The 22,861-nt window shown below is 45.7% G+C and overlaps 1 protein-coding gene across 1 annotated transcript; it reads left to right on the forward strand.

The window, feature by feature from the left end:
* The first annotated feature begins 256 nt into the window (after nucleotides 1–256).
* Nucleotides 257–22,861, forward strand: KLHL6 (kelch like family member 6). The gene is made up of 7 exons (XM_059854967.1): nucleotides 257–599; nucleotides 5,356–5,521; nucleotides 12,020–12,469; nucleotides 14,568–14,805; nucleotides 18,152–18,354; nucleotides 19,415–19,628; nucleotides 21,884–22,861. Exons 1-7 carry the CDS (start codon nucleotides 340–342, stop codon nucleotides 22,183–22,185), a joined length of 1,833 nt encoding a protein of 610 aa, XP_059710950.1. The 5' UTR covers nucleotides 257–339; the 3' UTR covers nucleotides 22,186–22,861.

The following is a 22,861-nucleotide window of genomic DNA, read 5'->3' on the forward strand; positions in this document are numbered from 1 at the left end:
GGCACCTATCAATACAACCAGCAGATAACAGCAAGGGACTGGCTTGAGGGTGGTAAGCAGGCTCTCCCTGTCACTTGTAATCTTCTCACATCCAGAGGCATCTTAAGGCCTTTCTAAACAAGCTGATACTGCCTGAAAATCACTGAAAAAACCCACCCTTTGTTTGTGTTAACAGGATGAGAAAGTGCAAGGCTTCCTGTTATGTGTGTGTGACAGCTACAGATAAGCAGAGACCTCTGGACAGGAAATCCGCCCAACTTCTGCAGTGTGATTTGCCCAAAGCTGAGGAGCTCTTTTTAGATCGAAGCACCAACAGAATGAGACGGGGCTGGCCAGAAAATGGGGGACATGCTGGAGAAGAGCTCTGAGGAGCCTGAGATCTCTTTGAACAATGAGTGTTTGACGAAAATGGGGGACCTGGTGGAAGTGTCGAGCGGTGAAAAGGTCAAGTTTGACGATACAGGTCTCTCTCTGGTGCTCCAGAATGGCCTTGAGAACCTTCGCCTTGAAAATTCCCTCACAGACGTCATCCTGTGTGTGGACAGCAGGGAATTCTCTTGTCACCGAGTGGTCCTTGCTGCAGCAAGCAATTATTTCAGGTAAGGTTTGTAACAAACAAAACCAGTACACTTATTTTGCTTTTTAGACTTGAACTGTAGGTCTCCAAGGAGTGCAAACTGGGTGTTGAAGTCTGCAAATTCACGGTGAGCCTCTAATTCCTTGTGTCTTTCAGCTTTTTTAAAGTTGGAGACTTAAATAAGGCAGGTGCAAAGTTGTGGATTTGCTGGAGTTCTGATACCAGCACTCAAAAAGTCTCCTGGAGGCATGCAAAGGAAGACAGAATATTGGCAGACAAGTGCATGAGAAAAGGGTGTTTTGACCAAATATCTTTAGCCACTTGTCTTGTCCCGTTGAGACCTGGGCAAAAAGGAATTCAGATAGCAGGGTATTTTTGTTGAAATAGGAGTGGGTTTCTGGAATTTGCTGATTTTTCCTATTACCATTCTGGGGTAAAAATATATATTGCATTAAATTGCTGAGGAGGAAAGAGAAGGAATTTTCCATCTGGAAATCAGTTGCAATGGGAAACATCTCCTTGAAAGCAATTTTGCCACTTCACTGTCTCCTTCTGGTCTGCTTGAATTTTTCATTCTTTCAATACAATACATATTTTATCTGAGACTACTGGCCAACAAGAACAAATTTTAGACACACAGAGGAACTTGGTATCAGTTTTAGCACAGATTTTCCATTATCATTTAGACAATATCATTTAGACTGTCACATTTGCATGGCTGGGATTTTTTTCTTTCTTTCTTTTACTGCTAAAGTGGTCAGATGACTGAACAGCTACAGAGGAAACACAAGAAAAAAGGACCTGTGACCCCTTGTGACATGAGCAGAAAGCTAATTTTAATGGAGTCTGCTAAGCTTTGCTGGTAGTGCCAGAACAGTTCTGCTTTTCTAATCTAGAATAGAGATTGTGTCTGTGAATATTTGGAGACAAGTATTATTTCTACAGAGAGACTATATTTATTGCATATGAGAAAATATACAGCTAAAAGCAGAGATACCCAAATATTTCTTACCAGCATTGTGTGCATAATGGACAGCAGATGCACAAATTAAAATCAAAATTATCATAATGATACTTTGACAAAAAGCCCCAATTTCACTGTAAGTAAAGGTACTGCAATCAGAAGGATTTCCCATTTAAATCCAGGCAAGATAGTTTTATGACAGCAGCTGTTGGCCAACTTTCCACAGAGCTCCTCCTGAGCTACAGCCTGTCCCTTGGAAGGAGGGGGGATACCTGGCTGGAGGTCATCCCATCCCAAGGCAACTGCACATGTCTGCAGGGTCTGCCCCTCTGGGTGCTTCTGTTTGGCTTGGCTTCCCACAGAGCTGAGATTTATTACATCTCACTGTCTGCCAGTGCCTCTTGTCACGACTCTTTGGGTTAGTTTCAATCACATTTGGCACAGGATGGAAATCTCAAACCTGAAGTTCCCTGAGTTTGATGGCAATCTGCAGCTAGGAGAAGAGGGATGCTGGGCTGGCACCCTTGGTGCTCTGCAGGGTAATGAGCAGGGTGTCCCAGCCAGCCAGCACACAGTGCCCAGAACAACCACACTGCACAGCCAGCACAGAGCTGAGCTCCTGGGAGGGACCCTGAAGAGTGTGAGAGGAATAAGGAGGGAGAATGGAGGGCTCAGGAAGGGGAGGCTGAGGTTACTGTGAGGAGGGAAAGAAGGATGCAAGTCTGCAGGGAACTGAGCTTCACTGGTTCTGCTGCTCACAAGGAGCTTTCATTCATCTTGCCATAATTCTTTGGAAGCTAGAGAAAGAAGGAATTCTTAAATCCCACTGTTCCTGTGAGTACTTTCCACGCTGTGACAGGACCTCTAACAGCAGCCATGCACAGGAGCAAAGCAAAGGGACCCAGTGACTCATGGGCTTCACTGCCCTGCACGTTACACAAGCCCTTCCTGAAGGGCGGGTGCCACAGTGTGGGCAACCCACAGCAGCTGACTGGAACACACTTAAACAAAGCTAACCCCTTCTAGGCCTTCTTCAGCACTGCTGGAGAGTAGAGAGACTAATTCTTGTGATGTCCTGCATGCATAGACATAAAAACAATTCTCCATTTACCTTCGTGATGATAACAAAGAAGAGAAGAGAAATGCCAGCTGACTAAGGAGGAACAGTAGTTCTTTAATCCTGCACTGCCCAAGAGTAGTGGGAGAATGGGGCTGGGAGAGGTTGAAGCCATTTTCCAGAGCATCCTCGAGCTCCAGCATGGTTGTTTGAAGTCAGGTTCATAATTCCAAGCACAAGCATTCCAGTGTGGGAGGATGCTTAAAAAGTGCTTCACAAAACTGCAACCCATCATTTATTTTGCTGAGATTTCTATGATTTTAAATTAGAAAAAACTTATATTTTTTTCAAAAATTATGCATTTTTGGGTATCTAAATTGAGGGCACTGGGCCCTCAATTCTGATGTGCATTTCTTAGAGTACATGTTGGTTTAAAAGTGCAGTTTAGAATTACATAGGGACAAGAACCAAGGAAACATACAATTGAATTAGTAGCCCCACCTGAAGGATTTAAAGCCTCCTGAGGATAAGTTCAGAAAGATCCAGAGGCAGCGTTTTAATCCCTAGGAGAGAAGCTCAGCCTGAGTGGTGTCAGGTGTTCCCCCTGCCAACACACAGGGTAGGAATGAGAACCACTCCATTTGAGCAGAAGGAAGGCCACAGCAGTCAGCTCTCCTGTGCAGCACTGCCCAGTTCAGAGCAGAAGGAAGGCCACAGGAGTCAGCTCTCCTGTGCAGCACTGCCCAGTTCAGAGCAGAAGGAAGGCCACAGCAGTCAGCTCTCCTGTGCAGCACTGCCCAGTTCAGCCCTGCCACGATCTAGAGCAGAGAAGTGGTGGGAGAGCACCGTGCTTAGAGGTGTGATGTCTGCAGCTCACAGCCACGTTACATCAATCCACACCCTACGAAATTGGGAGTGGATGGCAGCTCTAAAGCAATTACAAAGATTAGGAGACAGATAGGCCAAAGCACTTTGACCAGACCCCTGTGCAAAGCCACCAGCAGAATGCTGAGGCTGGTTTCTGAGCAGCCTTGTACAAATGTCACCCTGGGTATCTCTGACTGACCCCAGCAAACACTCTGGTCTGTGGGACAGAAGTGAGACTCTCACCTCCCTGACAGGGATGGGTCAATACAAGTCTGGAGTCACCAGCTTAAGAGATGAAAGGAAGAAGAGCAGACACCACCTGCACCCTCCATGGGCCTGTTTCTCATTCAGATGAAACATCCGGCACCCGTCAATCCCGCACCACTGAAACAGCTCTGCTGTGCCAGCTTCCCTCTCCGTACTGAAGCCCATTCCCAGGGAGAAGTGGGAACTGAGGGCTGCTGTTTTCAGATGGCCACCTGCCCACACATCCCCTCTTTCATGCCTTGACAGTGCCAGAGGGAGAGAAGCTAAATGAATTCCAGTCTCGTGGTCACCAAAGTTAAGGAGCGTTTGCTTAAATGCCTTTGAAATATTCTGATTTCAGTAGCAGCAGAAGCTGGACCATGAGGCAGAGCAGTGAAGCAAAAACCTCTAATGAGATGAGTGAAAGGAAAAATGAGGATTTTGGCTGAACAACTTTGCTGACAAGTAACGTTTCTGCCCAAATTTCCTGCTCAAAAGTTAGGCCTCTCTATCCAGAGGCAGTTTTGCACACTGAGGTAACTAAGACCTTGCTATAAATTCCTGCTGAGGTAAGGAACAGGTAGTTCTTAGAGCAAGTAGCAGCTGGTATCTTCCATCCATTTGCCATTCATCGTGCCTAACTGCTTTGCAATAAAATCTGTTTACATCTTGGTTCCAGAAAGATGTGTCAATCAGACAGCTTAATTCAGGCATTTCTTTTACAAGAAAAGCATGGCCTAAGACTTGGGACCTCCCGCCATTTCCCAGGTTGCATTGTCCTGTCAACATTGTGTATGACTAATAAAGAAGGGCCTGGAATGCAGGGTAAAGAGTGCTTCTAATTACACTTTAGATCTGCACATGTTTTTCACCAATGCAGTTACAAGTGGACTCATGTCATTCTGATCTGTTGAGACAGATTCCAAATGATGTGACATCTTGTTCTCTGAATGCAGCGAACAAGAAGGGGCTGATCAAAATCCTAAGTAAAAGCAAAAAGCATTGGAAGAAATACTTAAATCTATGAATTGAAAATGCAGAGGAAGATGTGTGTGTTTGTCTTGCAGCTGTCACAATGCAAAATGGATTAAAATAGCCCTTAGAGAATTTCTGATTTATACCTCACATGAAATATCTGCCTAGTGCCAAAGGTATGAAGGGTGGTCACCTTTTAGATGCAGTATTATCCACCAAAGAAGAGTTGCTATCTACATGTATGAAATCACTGCACTTTCTGCCTAACAGTAGCTCCAATTCATGCAAATTCAATTGTTTCTCTAGCCAAGAGGTTTACAATCCCAAAATTTAGAAGAAGAAAATTCAAACTCTAAATTAGAAGAAAATCTATAAGCTATTCTCCCCTGGCCCACCCCTGCTATTAATGCCTTTAGCTGCCATGGAGCCCCAGGTCTGCTGTAGAGGACAGCACAGAGGAATCCATCATGTGTGTATGCCTTATCAAACTCAGGAGTACAGAGGTAGAAGAGCAACAAAAAGATATTTTATTGTTTCTTTTCAACAGGAGTAATTGCATAAAATATGAAGCAATCAGAGTATTCTGTGTTGAAATCTAAATAGCCCAATGTTTTCAGAATGCCTCATCCTGACTGGAATGCAGTGAAAGATAAATGTCTTTCTTTCCAGAGCCATGTTCTGCAATGATTTAAGAGAGAAATATGAGGAGAAGATCATACTAAAAGGAGTTGATGCAGAAACCATGAATATACTCTTGGACTACACTTACACCAGCAAGATGCTCATCACAAAGCAAAATGTACAGAAAGTCTTGGAAGCTGCCAGCCTCTTTCAGGTACAGATAACTCAGATGCACTGACCCAATCTCTCTGTTCTGGTAACACCATGTCTTATCCTGGTTAGCACACTGCAAACTTCCCTGATTTCATGGGTTCTGGAAGCATTTTACTTCATATTTACTTGCAGTAAGGTTAAAAATGGCAGTGGCAGCCACATACTGGAATTTTGCTGTGCTGAGTGCCACGCAAACAGAAAAAGAGCCTGGCTGTGCCTCCAAGAGCTGCTCCCATGTTCTGCCTGCCTGGCAGTGCTCCCCAAATTTCAGGTCAGCGAAGGCCAGTCAGAAGGGTTAGTGGGCAGCAGCTGGCATGGCTGGCCAGAGCAGGAAGTGACTTTGCCTCTCTGTCTCCCCTGCCTTGAGACGAAGGCTTGCCAGCCAAAGTTAGCATCCTCCTTTGTAGAAGTCATGATGTAAAAGGTTTTAGTCATGGCCTGGGACTTGTGGGAGGCCGGAGTTGGGCAGTGTTACTCAGCCTTTGGTCCACAAGGTATTCACGTGTCCTGGAAATCACCTGTGAGGTCTACCAAATTGCAGTGTCTGGTACCATGCTGCAAATTGCTAACAAATTGTAACCCACAGAACCTGCCAAGTGCCAATGTGTGTGTGTGTCCATTCCTCTCATTAGGGAAGGCAAGAAACACCCAACTCTGTGACCATCGTAGTTCATGAGGGAATCCAGACTCTTGAATCTTACATGGAAATTTTGCTCTGCAGCTCTGAAGCTCTGGTTTTTTTTTTAGTCCACAAGTCCTGTGAGGAACTGCTTAGGGAGCTGGGGGTGCTCAGTTTGGAGAAAAGGAGGGACCCTATTAAAATGGGACCCTATTAAAAAGAAGGACCCAAATAGGGTATCCTCAGGGGGTACCCTATTGCTCTCTTCAACTTGCTGACAGGAGGTTGCTGCCAGGTGGGGATCAGGCCCTTCTCCCAGGTAAAAAGTGATAGGACAAGAGGAAATTATCTCAACTTGTACCAAGGGAAGTCTAGATTAGATATTAGGAAAAATTTCAGAAAGGTAACTTTAATGTCACCTGGGCCTGCAGTGCATTTTCCATGCACCAACACTACCAACTGATAGCATTAAGTGGCTACATTTGGTTCATTTTCAGGACATTTTCTATCTTGTTTTTGTTTTCCTTTGAACCTTTTTTCCTTAGGATCATTCCTCAGCTTTTTTTTCTTTTTTCTTTTTTTTTTTCCTTCTGGAACTATCAAAAGTATAAACTTATGTTTTTTTCATGTATCTTCTCTATTTTTCATTAAAATTAAGATTAAATTTGATTCCCAAGGATGGTTCTTTAAGAAAACCATCAAACTCTGTTAGAATAATGATAAAATTGTGAGGGTATCATAAGTAAGAATAGTAAACTAGAAAAAACTAGATAAACCTAGAACACCAGGAATGTTCAGCTAAAAACAGTGGTTGTCTTGGGTACTATCAAGTTTTATAAGGCCTCATTATAAATTTATAAGTCCTCACATTTATAATGTGAGGGTTTGGGTTGAAAAATACGTTTTGTACAAAAAAGATTTAGCTCCTGAATCTTTAATAATCTACTATATCAAGCTGACAGAACTAGAGTTCTGCCAGTTTGTCTGTGCTACTTATGCTGAAGAACAGAGTTGAAAGAGTCAAATGTTTCATTTGGATATATCAACAGCTGAAAAGATTATTTCTGCAATTTATTGTAACATTTTTGTTTGATAAATTCTTTCAAATTAGTGACATGTGAGAAATTCAAATTCCAAATAGGATCCTTTTATTTGACTTAGCAACAACTTGTGGCAGAGCCTCTTTTTAACCTTGGGGGCTTGGCAAAGAACCAAAGAAGAAATACCTTGCACAGTTCTAGATATTGCAGTATATATATTCCAATGGAAATTATCTCCTTTTCTCTAGAAACTGTTTTTGGAAAAGTTTTATGTAATTATGCCTTTCTTTATGCCCTTCTAGTAAGTTTTGACCAAATGCAGTCAAAACTGACAGTAGGAAGAGGTGGAGGTCTGTTTGGAGAGGGCAGGCGTCCCTGCCACGGTGGGGGAAGCAGGTGAAGGGTTTGGAACAGCTGAACAGCTAAGCCTCACCCTCAAGTGAGCCAGACAAATTTTTTCCACCTAAAGCACAGTTGCAACATGAGTTCAATAGTCACCTCCTCTGTCTGGGCTGGTGGCTGCCCAGCCACTGCACTTGCAAGGTTGGTGCCCACCCTGGATCCCGCCCAGCAGCCTCTGCCACCCACACTGCCTGCAGAGCTGCTTGTCCTTTCACCTCTGGGAAGGGTCAGGATCCCAGCTGCTTCCCAGGGCCATGGCAGGGAGCCCTGCTTCCCTCACCAGAACTCAGCAACAACCTCCAGACCTGTCTACAGTGCTCCTGCCCCCCCAGGAACCTCTGTATTACCCATTCCCTCAGCAGGGTTTGGGTGAGGGACCAAATAACTGTGGTGGTGGAAGCAAAGAAATGGTGAGAGCGAAGCAGGCTTCTGAGCAGATGGAGAAGAAACTGTTGTCACCAAAGGCTGTGATGCCCACTGCCACGGAAATGCCAAAGGCTGTGATGCCCACTGCCATGTAATGCCAGGTGCAGTGGGAACAGTGGAGGATGCCCCAAGCTGCCCCCTCTGAGCAGAGCAGGGCTGCTCTGCCCTCAGGGCATGGCTGAAGCACCACCAGCCTGATGGCCCTGACGGACCCCAAAGCACCCCTCATCCCTGGGTTAATCCACTTTACATGAGCAAGGCACTCAAAGGGAAATACCTGACAGCCGTCCTGAGGCCGCTGGGCAGGGCAGAGCAGGGTGCCAGCTGCAGGCCACGCTGGACAGGAGGGCACCGTCTGCTACCAAAGGCCTTCAGGGCACTGCGGCGGGAGAAGGGCTGGCGGGCTCAGATCGCCTCCACTCCCGGGGAACGGGAACAGCCCTGCAGGGGCTGTGCCCCTCAGCTGGCTCTGGCCCGGGCTCAGATCGCCTCCATTCCCCGGGGAACAGCCCTGCAGGGGCTGTGCCCCTCAGCTGGCTCTGGCCCGGGCTCAGATCGCCTCCATTCCCCGGGGAACAGCTCTGCAGGGGGCTGTGCCCCTCAGCTGGCTCTGGCCCGGGCTCAGATCGCCTCCATTCCCCGGGGAACAGCCCTGCAGGGGGCTGTGTCCCTCAGCTGGCTCTGGCCGAGGCTCAGATTGCCTCCATTACCCGGGGAGCAGCCCTGCAGGGGGCTGTGCCCCTCAGCTGGCTCTGGCCAGGGTTTAGATCGCCATCACTCCCCAGGGAACAGCCCTGAAGAGGGGCTGTGCCCCTCAGCTGGCTCTGGTGGGCTCAGATCGCCTCCATTCCCCGGGGAACAGCTCTGCAGGGGGCTGTGCCCCTCAGGTAGCTCTGGCCAGGGTCTTGGATCGCCTCCATTCCCCGGGGAACAGCCCTGAAGAGGGGCTGTGCCCCTCAGCTGGCTCTGGCCGGGGCTCAGATCGCCATCACTCCCCAGGGAACGGCCCTGAAGAGGGGCTGTGCCCCTCAGGGGGCTCTGGCCGAGGCTCAGATCGCCTCCATTCCCCGGGGAGCAGCCCTGGACAGGGTCTGTGCCCCTCAGCTGGCTCTGGCCGGGGCTCAGATCGCCTCCATTCCCCGGGGAGCAGCCCTGAAGAGGGGCTGTCCCCCTCAGCTGGCTCTGGCCGGGGTTTAGATCGCCTCCATTCCCCAGGGTACAGCCCTGCAGGGGTCTGTGCCCCTCAGCTGGCTCTGGCAGGAGCTCAGATCGCCTCCATTCCCCAGGGAACAGCCCTGAAGAGGGGCTGTCCCCCTCAGCGGGCTCTGGCCAGGGTTTAGATCGCCATCACTCCCCAGGGAACAGCCCTGAAGAGGGGCTGTCCCCCTCAGCTGGCTCTGTTCTGGCCGGGGGGCGCAGGTGTCACCGCTGAGCCGGGGCAGGACGTGCTGTCCCTGCAGCCACAGCTGAGGGTCACCAGCTGCAGGGTGCAGGGTCCGGCCCCACAGTATGCTGCACACACAGAGGGATTATGAATGAGAGACCTTTCAGTCCCCATTCCCTTCCCTTTCTGGGGGCTCTAGCTGGAGGCAGGGCTGCTGGCACTGCTTACAGTCCACCATTGAATCGAAGACAAGCTAAGACTCACGGGGAGAGCAAATTTTACTAGTCAGAGTGAAAGCCAACTGGAGGCCAAGTAAGCATATGGGATGTCTCTAGCAAGTGAGAAACTGGATTCAAATGGGTATTAGGAGAAGGACTAACTTATTGAAGAAACTGTCCTGAGGGAACAGGGCTTTTTAAATGCCTGGATTGGCATTAGGAGGGGTACTCAGAGTGGGCAAGCAGAAAATTCAGAGCTCTGCCAGAATAATCGGAGCAGATGAAGCAGAGGCTCAGGGTTGTCTTCCTTCTGATGGTCTCTTGAGTCAGCCACCTGCTCTCCTGGCACTGACTGACATATGCCCAGCAAGTTTTGGGGGAGTTTTGGGGGGAATTTAGTGTCTAAATGAAGGCAGTGGTGGGGAGTCAGTGCAGCACAGAGATGAGGAGCAGAGCCAGGGAAAGTCCTGCCTCGATTCGCTCCCAAGCACCCCAGCCTCTCCGGTGGAGCCCTCAGCAGGGCTGTTTCTCACACCCACACCTCGCAGTTCTGCATTTGCCTGGCCACAAAGAGCCCCGCAGTGAGGGAGTGGGGCCTGCTGGCCGTGAGAGCAACGTGCACCTCCCTGTCGCCTCCTCAGCACCGCTCTTGACAAGCCATGTGTAAATAATTAGAGAACTCTACAGAGGTGTGCTGCAGGTTGGTGAGAACGTTGTTTTGGGGTCTATTCCCAGACTCACAGATGACTCGATGAATGACCTTGGCAAATGCTAGGTTTGGTGATTTTTGTGTCTCATTACTGACAACTTTGAATGCTTACGCTTAATAAGCTTAATAAGGCTGATGCTTAACCTGCCTCAGGTTGGAAGCCTACCTGGTGGCAAAGTCCTTTCAGATCCTCAAGGAAATGCCTAGGTGAGTTCAAAGTGCTTGCCTCGTGCTAGCCCTGAGAGCAGGCAAGGGGAATGTGGCAGGTGCCACGGTGCCACCGAGCTTTGGCATGGTGCCACCGTGGGCCACTGATATATTTTTATCACAGTTAATGTCAGTGGCAGCAACACATTCTGAGACCTCACATAGCCTCGTTCATCAGTCAGTTGCATTTCCCTAAACTTTTGACCACATCTAAATGTAAAACAGGAACCAGGCAGTCTGTACACAGCGTCTGCGATCGCTCAGCTCTGATAAACAGTCTAAATATGTCAACACAACACCGACGGGTCTGGAAGATTCTACCCTAATTACTGCAACAAATCTACATACTACAGTGTTTAAAAATGTTTCGCTTCCTCTTTGCCCCTCAATTACTATTGCACAACTTTCCCCAGTGAGAAAACATGACTTAAAATGGTTTGCTTTCTGACACTGGACGGAAAAACAACCCAAAAAGCATAAATGGAAATGCACAACATTAGCTTTGACCCATCTTTATTGCACTGCTCAATTTGTACCTGAAATCACAGAGGTGATGGGAAATCCATTAGGATGAAGCACTGTAACTGATCAGTTCTACCCAAAACTGGTTCTCAATTCCTGAATAATCATCAGCAATCCAGCTCAGATCATAGTTTTTAGAAATACCCCTCAGACACCTGAATATGTGCAACTGGGACCCTCAGGTGGGGTTATTTTGCCAAGGAAATTTATGAGAGTAGTTGTGATGTCTTATTGAATGCAAACACAGCCAGTTCTCTGATTAAGGAGATTCTGTGTGTAAAATGCATATCAATATTTTTTTCAGCCAATGGTGATGACAAAGGTCACTAGACCCTCTGAAGGCTTCCCCCACAACAGAATTCTTGCCAGAAAGTCCTGTCTGTCAGGAATCTCAAAAGAATTGCTGATGGTCAATCTCTTCCTGCCACTCACCCCAGACTAGGACTGCTGCCCTCCCAGACCTCAGCGCTCATTTCCCACTGCTCTCACAAGATGCATTTGGAGTTTGATGGTGGGAGCATAAATGCAGACAGTGGAGCCACCTTCACTCTAAAACCAGACTCTGTTCTAGCTGGTCTGAGCTGACATGAAAGATGAAGCAGGGAAAGCAAACTGGATGCCTGGGGTCCTTATCTGTGCTTTGTAACTCCATGATTGCCAGTGCTTTGAGATGTCATGGAGGAAAAGGGAATAGTAGGAAACCCTTTTGTGAAACAAATAAAATTCATAACTGTCACAGGTCTTGCATCCTGCAAGAGCGGAAAGGAGCAATTGGATGCAGAGGGAATAAAAGCAGTGGGAGGAAGAAATTCTCATTTCAAACTGCGGATCTTGGGAGATACCTGTGCTCAGATGATCCAATTCCTGTCTCCCCCAGCTCTTTGCTGCATTGGGCATGGCTGGTTGCTCCATAGCTCCCGTGACAGTTTTCATTAACCCTTCTGTGCTTATACAAGCTTTTTGTGCCCACAGTTCCTGCGCATGGTAGATGCTTGTGCCAATTTTCTCACCGAAGCACTGCAGCCGGAGAACTGTGTTGGCATCCTGAGGCTGGCTGATGCCCACTCCCTGCACAGCCTCAAACAACAGGTACAGAACTACATTATCCAGAACTTCACCCAGGTCCTGAACTACGAGGAGTTCCTGGAGCTGCCAGCAGACATCCTGTGCAGCACGCTGAAGAGCGATGAGCTCTGTGTCACGGAGGAGGCGCAGGTGTTCGAAACCGTGATGAGCTGGGTGCGTTACAAGGAGTCCGAAAGGTTTTCCCTCCTGCCCTACGTGCTGGAGAACGTCCGGCTGCCCCTCTTGGACCCTTGGTATTTTGTAGAGACTGTTGAAGCTGATCAACTCATTAGACAGTGTCCAGATGTCTTTCCTTTGCTCCAAGAAGCAAGAATGTACCATCTGTCAGGCAATGAGGTGAGTAAAACAGGAAGGTATTAGCCACTCTTTGTAAATGTCTCATGCTTCAGCTCAAAAATCGATTTGATTTTTGAGTGCCATGGGGCAGAAAAAGGTAATCACACTGAATTTCCACTAACTGGTGCTACTGAAAAGTCAAAATGAGCCTCAGAATTTTTCCTGCTGTCTGAGACAGTTCAGAAGGTTTTGGCAGGTTGTTTTAAAACAAAGCGCACAGCTTCCTGTTTATGAACATCTGAGCTTGACCCTTCAGACACACACTTGCTAAATGAAGACCCCAGGTAACTTCCCTAGTAAAAAGGCAAATGGTGTTAGCCTTGACACCTCACCCTCTCAGCTATTACTTCAAGCCTAGAAAAAGAGGAATAATTTTCCCGCCAAACTGTGCCACAATCTGAAATTACTCTTTCAAATGTGAATATGTAACATCTTCCCCTGTTACTTATGGGGGGAAATGTTTCATGAAGGAAATATTCTCCCTCCTGTGAAGAAGACAGTCTCTTTGCAGAGGAGAGGACTGCCTATCTGCCGTTTACAGAGATCCCTGCACCCAAAGAGACAGATTAATCCTGACACCCAGTCGAGTTCTGTCCTGCCTGCTCAGTGCAAGATGTGGTGGATCTCAGGTTCTTCCATTCCCTTTGGAAAGTGAGGTATCAGTCACATCTCCTTGGCCAGAATATGGGAGAGAGGGGAGAGCAACCAAGAGGTCAGATTTCACAACAGGAGCAAAGTTCGTGAGTGTGTGAAGAAACTTGTCCCTCCTGAGCGGAGTCACAGGAGGGCAGGAGGGCGTTGTGGGCCCATCACTCACGGCAGATGTGTCACCTGTGTCACCGGCACGGCGAGGGGGGACAGACCAAGCGCTCCTTGGGCTGGCCACTGCGTAAGGCCCTGCTCGGTGAGCTGGGGCAGTGCCGGCCAGCCTGGAGGGAGCTCCCTGAGCAAGCCTTGTCCCACTGAGCAGCGCTGTCAGGTGCATGCGGACAGATAAAGGAGTGTTGCCCCGGGCTGAACACGCATTACACTCATCTTCAAAGGGACGGCCGCAGGAGGCTGCCTGCCAGCTGCCCTCCCCCGGGGCTGACGCCTGGCAATGGTGGCAGGCAGGCTCAAACAGAGTCCTGGAAGCTGGCAAGTTCTGGGACTCACGTTCTATAAAAATGTGCTTATTCATTTTCTGGGCATAGTCAAAATGCAAGATTCGTGTGTGTGTAGATAAGATTTTTAAATACAGATAAATTATACCAATTTATAAAAACATGTTAAAAGCAGAAAGAGAGGTAAAACTTTAGGCAAGTTGCCTCCTGATGCAGCATTTAACCTGTGAGTCTTGTTTGCAAGCATTTCCTCCAAGGAGAACACAAGTTTCCAAGCACCCCTTGCATTTTTTTCTCCTGGTGAACATCCACCTGGCAAGTGAACTTCTCCTGGTCAATAAACTGAGCCACCAAGCAGTAAATTAGAGCTAAGCACATTTCAGAGCCTGGTGCTGGCTTTAAATAAATCTTCTAATTTTGGCTTGAGGTAAGAGCTTATACACAAAGAAACAAATAAAAATAACCCCATCCACAGTTGAGAATTTTTATTGTTCTGACACTAACATATCTCTTCAGGACAAATAATGAGATCACCTACTTTCTGCTACCACTAACTGCAGTTTTGCTTTCTCTGAGCTCCCCAAGGCATACACAAACTTGGGGTACCCCTACCCGGCCCTCACTCTGTCAACCCAAATAAAACCTGTCCTTTTCAGCTACCTGACATGCACCCAGCCTTGTCACTACTGCTCACCTGCATAGCTCTTGGTGCCATCCTGGTAATTCCTAAAAGGATCTGAAAGGATCCTAGTAGGTAGGCAAAAGCACCTAAGTTCAGAGTTGGAAAAATCCTGCTGAAAGAAGGACACAGCAACCTCTACTGAATGCTTCTAGGATGCTTTTCAGGCCTTCAACTTAGAAAGCCTTGGCTAATTGGTTCAGTTGATGTAATGCTATGATTTGAAAAACAGATAATCAAAGAAAAAGTCACCTGGCCTTTCTGTAGTTGGAGGTGTTAGTGCCCTGTGTACTCACTCTGTCTCACTTGCATTTAGATCATTACAGAAAGGACCAAGCCCAGGATGCACGAGTTCCAGTCTGAGGTGTTTATGATCATAGGGGGCTGTACAAAAGATGAGAAGTTTGTAGCAGAAGTGACTTGCCTGGATCCTTTGAGGCGAAGCCGTCTGGAAGTAGCAAAATTACCAATCACAGAGCAGGAGCCAGAGAATGAGAATAAAAAATGGGTGGAGTTTGCATGCATTACTCTAAAAAATGAAGTCTACATATCAGGTAAGGAATAAGACATTGACTTGGACTGCAAGAGGGGAGCAAAGCGTTCTCACGATTATTTCCAGCTTTTAACAAGACCATGCTTGAGGCAGCTTTAGAAAAATTAAGCACTGCAGGTATTTTAATGCTTTGGCTTTGGACATGCTCCAGAGAGCACTGGATGTGTAAAGACACTGCCTAGCTCTGATTTGAGCACAGGATTCCTTTTCAAAAACCATTGATCTATATGCATGGATATTTGTGTGCAGCACCTTAAACAGTGAGGTCACAGGAGGGTTCTTGGGAACAGTTTACCAAACATAAAATGATGAATTGCTTCAGCATCTTCTCATGAGAAGTTCATTTGAAGTTCCACATGCATTAGCAAAATCCTGCCAGAATCTGAGTAATTCTGCAAAAGTCAGTCAAGAACCTGCAGGGAACTGTCACTGATGTTTGGCTGCCCCCTGAAAGCTGCCATCACAGAGGACTCTAGACCTGCCCACCCACAGTTATTAACTTGGCAGTATAAACTGTCAAAGCCAGATGAAATCCCATGTTCCAGACACCCAGTGTGGGTCTGGACAACTCATGTGCTGATCATCATCCCAAGAGCTTCAGGAGATGTATTTAACTTCCCACACAAATACAGTTGAGCTCCATACAGGGAGTTACAGAGATTTTACTCTGACAACCAAAATGTTAAAATCAAGCTTGTTAACCAGTTTGACAGTTGCTTTTGATGGCCTGTCAAAAAATAAGTTGGATGATCTTGTTCTGCTTCCAGAGGAAAAGTGACAGCAAGCTTTTCATCACTGTGACATTACAGACCATGATACAGAGCAGGGCCTTCATAGGTAGAATACTTCCTTTCTGCAAAACTGCCCACCAAATTCTATACTCCATCAAAACAGGAGAGTAGAAAGGAGGAGAGTAGGCCAAAGTGGGAATGCTTTGCTTAAGTGTGAATAGTGGTCCACTGCCTTTATTCAAATATCTTCCCATTGCATTCTTTTTTTTGGGAATCCACATATTTTTGATACTTCATTCCAATTTAACATTTATTAAAGCTTCATCCTGAGATAAGAAATAGATTCGTGTATCCATAACTACAAATAAAGAAGGTTTTTCCTTTTAGTCCACCATAGAGAGTTTCTGGCATTAGCCCCTCTGTTAAAAGGTAGCTGTACAGAGAAACCTAAGTCAAACATTCCAACTAGGGAATATTCATCTCACACCCTTGAGTTGAGAGGTCTTTTTTCCATTTGCCTTCAATTTGTTACCCTTCCCTCTTTTTCAAGGCTTAATGCATTCTTTTAGTCCTGATATCTTTTCCAATGTCTCTTCTCCACTTTCATTTTATGTTCTATCCAGGCTACCTCCAGGCCAGGCTAACACATTCCCTGCTGTGGTGAGTCTAAGCTGGCTTTCCCTTTGCTTCCATTCTCACAGCTTCTTTTTCTTCCTTCTCTGCTTACTTTCATATCTCTGAGTCCCTCTCTCCATTCCCCCATTGCCTTTCACCTTTTTGCCCTTTGCACACAAATAAAAGGCTGAGTGGACCAAAGCCATTAGCACGTTTTTCTCAGCTAAACCAATTATTAGTGTCTCAATCCTGATTAAAGAGCTGCTTCCTCCTGCATGTCCTTCTACTTTTGTTTTCTTTCTTTACTCCTCTAATTTGCTTCTACTCTAACTTGACTTTAATTTTTCCTAACTTGATCTCCCCTTCCATGTGCTCATTTCCCTCCGTATCTTGGTACAGTCTGGAGTCTTCCCTGCTCCTTTAGCATCTCAAAAATAGGAAAGTCCTTTGCACAAGATTATGACTACTGTTAGATCATGATTTCCCCAAAACTGTTTCAGTGCTTTGACTGGATGGCTTGAAACACTACATTTGCAGCATGACTAAAAATGACAAGAATTATCATTCACCATTCTGATACTTTTACTAATTTATGTGCAATTTCTCTTCAAATTAGGAAGAATTATGGTCCAGAGGAAAAAACAGAAACAAAATTAACTTCCAATCCTCTCAAAAATCTCTCCCTGTCCCCTAATGTGCAGCAAATTCACCCACTGCTCCAGCTCAAGTTACTACATGGGTTTCAGCCTGTGGAGGAAAGCACAAGCTCATGTCAAAGGGAAATTTCAAGGGAGAGTAAAGGGAACACCTGCAGTCTCTCAGCCCCATTGTAGCCATGAATGCTGCATTCAGGCCCTTTGGCCACTTCAGCTATTTGAGTGCAAATAAAATTCACCACATACATGTGAAAAATACTGGGACAAAAGCATTACAAACGACTCTTTCTAGCATGCTAATTATCTCCCATTCAATCTGCTGTTTGGCCCAGAGATAGGCTCCATCAGTTTGCAGTGATCTGTCTGCACTACAGAATACCAATGAAGGCAGACATTTTCTCAATGGAATATGAATTCTCTTTTCAGTATATTCACCAGTGAAGCAAATGTTTAATCAGGTTGCAGATGATAGAATAAGCTACTCAGTCTGTAAATGTGGTTTCAGGCTTAACTAGATCTGTTTGTATTACAGTTACACCAGAAACTGTAGGCAAACAACAGCTCTTGTTTAAAACACTGCTCTCTGCTTTAGCATAAGCAAAGATCCACTTGCAGGTCAACTCTAGAATGAGTTTGCAGGGTCCAGTGTTGATCTTCAAGCTATAAATATGAAGCTTACCCAAGTCTGTAGAGAAAGAGACCAGAAGGAGAGGCACAAAAATGAGATCCTAGCCATATGGTCCCAAGGTTGAATAGTAAAACTTCCAAGTCCTGCAGGACTATTGTTGGTAGCAGTTCAGTCAGGTCTTTTGCTTTATGATGCAAACCACAGGGCTGGCTGGATCTGCCCTGCACAACCTGGCAGTTTTCCAGTGCATGCCTGTCTTCAAGGGATTTGGAACTACCAGCTGCAGCATCCTCCAGTATCTTACTTAAATCACTTTTGTTTGTTTGTCCCTTTGCAGCAGATCTGCAAAGCCCTGGTGTTCACAAAAATCTCCTGCATGTCACCTTGCTGTGTGGTTGGTTGTGCACTCAGTATTGAAATGAAAGTGGTTGTGGTCTGGTAAAGTGAGGAACAGTGATTTATCTTCACTGAATATTTGGCTGTAGAAATTGTTCTGTTTCCTTCACTATTAAGTAAACTTATAATTTCTTATAACTTATTAATTAAACTTATAAATTCTAAATGTAGAAATTTTCTTCTGTTGTAACAGGACCAGTTAACAATCAATAATAATGATTGACTTTCCATTGTGAGAGAACACTTAATTTTAAGCCTACTGGAGTTTTTAAATAAATACAAGCTGTGCTATCATATTTACACATGTCATGTACACTACAGGTGGCAAAGAAACAAAGCATGATGTCTGGAAATACAATGCCTCCATCAACAAATGGATACAAATTGAGTATCTCAACATTGGGCGCTGGAGACATAAAATGGCAGTGTTGGGTGGCAAAGTGTATGTCATTGGGGGCTTTGATGGCATGCAGAGAATCAACAGCATGGAAGCATATGATCCCTTTCATAACTGCTGGTCAGAGGTAAGAGGCTGTACCATGTAACATTTTAATTATTTAGAATATTTTATTTAGAAAATCTTAGGGCTTGGATTCATCAAAATGATCTTGTATAATTCTTTTAAGTATTTCTGGTCTTTAAAACCCTGTTTTTATTTTTTTCTATAGAAATGCATATCCTTTAGAAGGTAAAAGTCCTCAGATTGCCAGCCAATCATTTCCCATGAGACATCTAATGCCCAACTTTCCATTTTTTAGTTGCCTTTTAAAGCTAGGAGTACATAAATCAAGGAGTAAGAATATAGTATGCATGAGCCAGAGCACAGGAGGAAAATACTGCTCTGACACGTTTTATATGCATACAAAATGTGTCTATCAAGCTGTGCCTTATATATGGTATGGGTTATACATTAAAGTGAAAGTACAGGTTTGAAGGTAAATGGGATTAAACTCCCCCCCCAGTTCTACTCACTGTACTTCAAGCAATGAGAGAATTAGGCAACCAATTAATCCATGACAGTAATGAGATTAGGCATCATAACAGCAGATACAACCCATTGTCTCTGGATTATACAAAGCAATGTAGATGACTCCAACAGTCACAGCTGCAAGTAGCAAGATCAGTAAAAACCAACTTCTTGTGCTTTTTTGCAATGTATGGAAACATGTAAAGAAGATTTTTGGCATTTCTGATATTTCCTAGCTTTTGAATTATTGATAAAGTAATTTTAATTTTGGCATTTGAACAGAGCATATTTTTATTAAGGGTTTTTGCAAAAAAGCTGAAACATACTTTTCCCTTATCCTCAGAAACATCATCTTCTGAACCCTTCTTAAAAAGGGGTGCCTGATTTAAAATTCTGCAGGCTCCCTCCCCATGCTAGAAACATAAACTACATTGATTTCTTGAAGTTCCTGAAGTTGGGAAGGAATGTGGTTAGCAATACAGTCTGTTGGCTCTGTTTCATGAGAGATTTTTTTTTTCAGTTCAGCTGTTAAAAAACGAAATTCCCATTCGAATGCTCCCCATGGGCATCAGTCTGACTGCTTCACACGGTTACTAATGATTCTCTTTTGTCCCCAGGCTGCTCCCCTGATGGTCAACGTGAGCTCCTTTGCAGCAGCCAGCTACAAGAAGAGGCTGTACGTGATTGGGGGGGGCCCCAACGGGAAGCTGGCCACAGACAAGACACAGTGCTACGACCCGGCCACCAACACCTGGAGCCTGAGGGCTGCCATGCCCGTGGAGGCCAAGTGCATCAATGCTGCCAGCTTCAGGGACCACATCTACGTGGTGGGTAAGTGCAGCACCTGTGGCTCTCCTTGTCTGCACCCAGCAGGGCTTGGTCCTGTGCTTCTGTGAGTTTCACCCACACGGAGTGTAATCGGTGAGCTTAGCGAGGGGTGGGAATCCAGGATGTTCACAAACAGTAGGGAAAGGTCACCAAGTCAAAATCCCTGTTAGCATGGCAGCTATCTTGGAAAGCTGGAGCTAGCCCAGCGACAGCTTAAAGCCATCCAAAGATGTGTTCATAGTGGCAAGGGCATGATCTCATGGCTACATCGTGTCCCCTCTCCTCTCCAGGGGCATTACACAACCCACTGCATACAGGATTTATGCAGGGATAAGAGTACGAGGAGCAGGTCAGAGGAGCAGAGCAACTGAGGCCCAAAGACCCAGAGCTCTTCACTACATTGCACTTGGGGTTAATTCAGTCAATCACCAGAACTGGAAGAAAAAATGGAAGAAAAAGAGTTTGAGCTGAGCTGTGGGGGTAGTAGGGAGCCTGCATACATCTCCAGATGGTACTGGGAAAACCAAAAGAAAAAAGAACATTTGTTTCCAAAACAGGAGCTCTGAAAAGTTTCCCCTCCCTCTCTCAGCCTTGGTGCAGGGAATTTCAATGTAATCAATATGGTGCTGAGAGCTGGCATAGAGCTGGAGTATTCACCAAATAATTAATGGAGCTCTGGAGGGAGATTTATAATCTGCATGTGTGTGCACATATACACACACACACACCCACCCCCCTTTTGTGTACATAAATACCTCATGCTTGTCCTCAGCCCTGGAGCTGACCTCACCCTGTTTGTACATGATGACAGAGAGAAGGCACATGACTTATGGGCTAGCTGATATAACTCCTGATAAAATGGACATGATACTCCAGTCACATTCATTCAGCATCTTTCAGCCAGCAACATCCACTAGTAAATCTCTAGTTTATCTACCTGAGAAACAAATCTACTCCAATTGGATAGAAATCAGCCCCATCTGAAGTTTGAAAGATAAAAGAGCAATTGGTTACTGCACCCAAAGCAATCAAATTACCCAGACTGATGAATTACCAACTAACAATGTCTGCTTTCAGTCTGTTCCAATTAGGTCACCTCTGAATGACTTGATCAGCCCTCAGGTACTGCACTAGTATTTTCAAACTCAGCATCTATTATAAGTACTACAGATAAATGCTCAATAAGACCATGGCTTCAAGGTTTCCCTATCTAGAAGGACAGTGCCAGACTCTTTGCAGAGGTGGCCAGGGACAGGACAAGGAACAATGACCATAACTACAACATAAGAAGTTCCACCTCAGCCTGAGGAAAGACTTCTTTATGTTGAGGGTTGTAGAGCACTGGAACAGCAGCCCAGTGAGGCTGTGGAGTCTTCCTCTCTGGAGACATTCCAAACCCACCTGGATGCATTCCAGTGTGTAACCTGCTCCAGGTGACCCTGCCTTGGCAGAGAGGTTGGACTGGATAATCTCCAGAGGTCTCTTCCAACCCTAACAATTCTATGATTCTGTACAGCTAATACAGAATACACATTCAAATTGCAAATTTCAGAACATGAACCATTTAGCTGCTGGTAACCTCAGGAGGGAATATATTTTCATAGCCTTTCATGAGACTTGAGGTATTGACCATTTTTTCAAGAGAAAAGGACATTGCAAGATTGAAAAGGTGCACTAAGAACCTTTGCTAAGAACCATTAATAACTTCAGTTTTGGATAACACAGAAAAACTGAAGGTCACTCTCTGTTTAACCAACCCCTAGAAAGATTATTGATTCAGTCTGACAAGCTCTAAACAAAGAAGGGTTTTTGAAAGCAGCCAGTTCCTGGAAGAAGGAGGACTGATGGACAGAGGAATGAGTGGAAAAATCCTGTTCCCATTTCTAACAGAGATGGTTTACCACAGCTGGTCCTCCATGACCTAAGCTCTTTTAAACAAAATAGCATTTTTCTGAAGCTGTGTCCTTAGCTGGAGCAGCAGGTATGAGAATGATCTGTTGCTAGGTGTACTGTGGTCACACTGAAGGATCACAGCAGTTTGTTCTAGCCCTGAATTCCACAGCCTTATGAACAATAAGTAGCCTTCTGCAAATCAGGCTTTCAAAACAATAAAGGATCCTGTGACCTTGTTTATTCTTGGCTTTGGGGCACAAACCGTTCTTACAAATGTCAGGAACAGAGTCTTGTTGAAGTGGATGGTTGAATTCAAATCCCTTACAGGAACGGCCAGTGCAAACCAATGTCCATTTCCTTCCCAGGTGGGGCAATGAAAGCTCTGTACTCGTACAGCCCCCAGGAGGACACGTGGTGCCTGGTGACTCAGTTCACCCACGAGAGAGCCAGCTGTGGCATTTCTCCTTGCAACAACAAGCTGTTCATCACCGGCGGCCGAGATGAAAAGAACGAAGTCATTGCAACAGTGCTCTGCTGGGACCCTGAAACTCAGAAGCTGACAGAAGAGTGTGTCCTGCCCCGGGGGGTGTCTCACCACGGCAGCGTTACCCTCAGGAAGTCTTACACGCCCATCCGTAAGATCGTGCCCGGGGCAGTTTCTGTCTGACCCGCAGGAGCTCCTGGCACAGACTGCAGTGAGGATGGGTTTGAGCTGGGGAGCAATGGATGGGAACACCACCACAGCTCCTCTGGGAGTTATCTGTATATATGCTCAGTCCTTGTGTTTCCTCTGTACATTACATCCTTAAATTATCTTAATTCCTTCCCTCCACAGCAAAACGAAGGGACCAGCTGTAGTTTACTCCTGCCAACACAATACCTCGAATCAGACAAAGAAATGTAGGTGGGAATTTTACTTACCAGCCATATCTACCCTGAAATGTGCTTGAACTGGCTCAGTCTGGTCCCAGAGTTTGGTCAACTATTTATTGTGATAAGTTGGATTTGCAATACCTACTAGTGAAAAAAGAGAAGTTGCTTTTGGAATTAAATATTTGTAACATTGGTAGGTCATAACGTTGTGTCTTCCAAAGCTATGCTGTTTTTCTCCCAGTGTTTGCCACATTAGATTAAGTCCGAACCAGTTTGTTTGTTTGTTTGAAGATACTTTGTTGGTTTTTCAGTTCTGCATGACCAAAAAAAAAAAAATCCATCTCAGTTTGCAAACCTTGCTGTCATTCCCAAGAAAGAGACTGCACAGGCTGCGAATGTAAATGAACTCTAATTTGTTTCCACGGAACATTCACTGCGGCAGTTTTCTAAATAAAACAGGCCAACCCGAA

Source organism: Haemorhous mexicanus, chromosome 10 (genome assembly GCF_027477595.1).
Source record: "Haemorhous mexicanus isolate bHaeMex1 chromosome 10, bHaeMex1.pri, whole genome shotgun sequence".
NCBI classification, from domain to species: Eukaryota; Metazoa; Chordata; class Aves; order Passeriformes; family Fringillidae; genus Haemorhous; species Haemorhous mexicanus.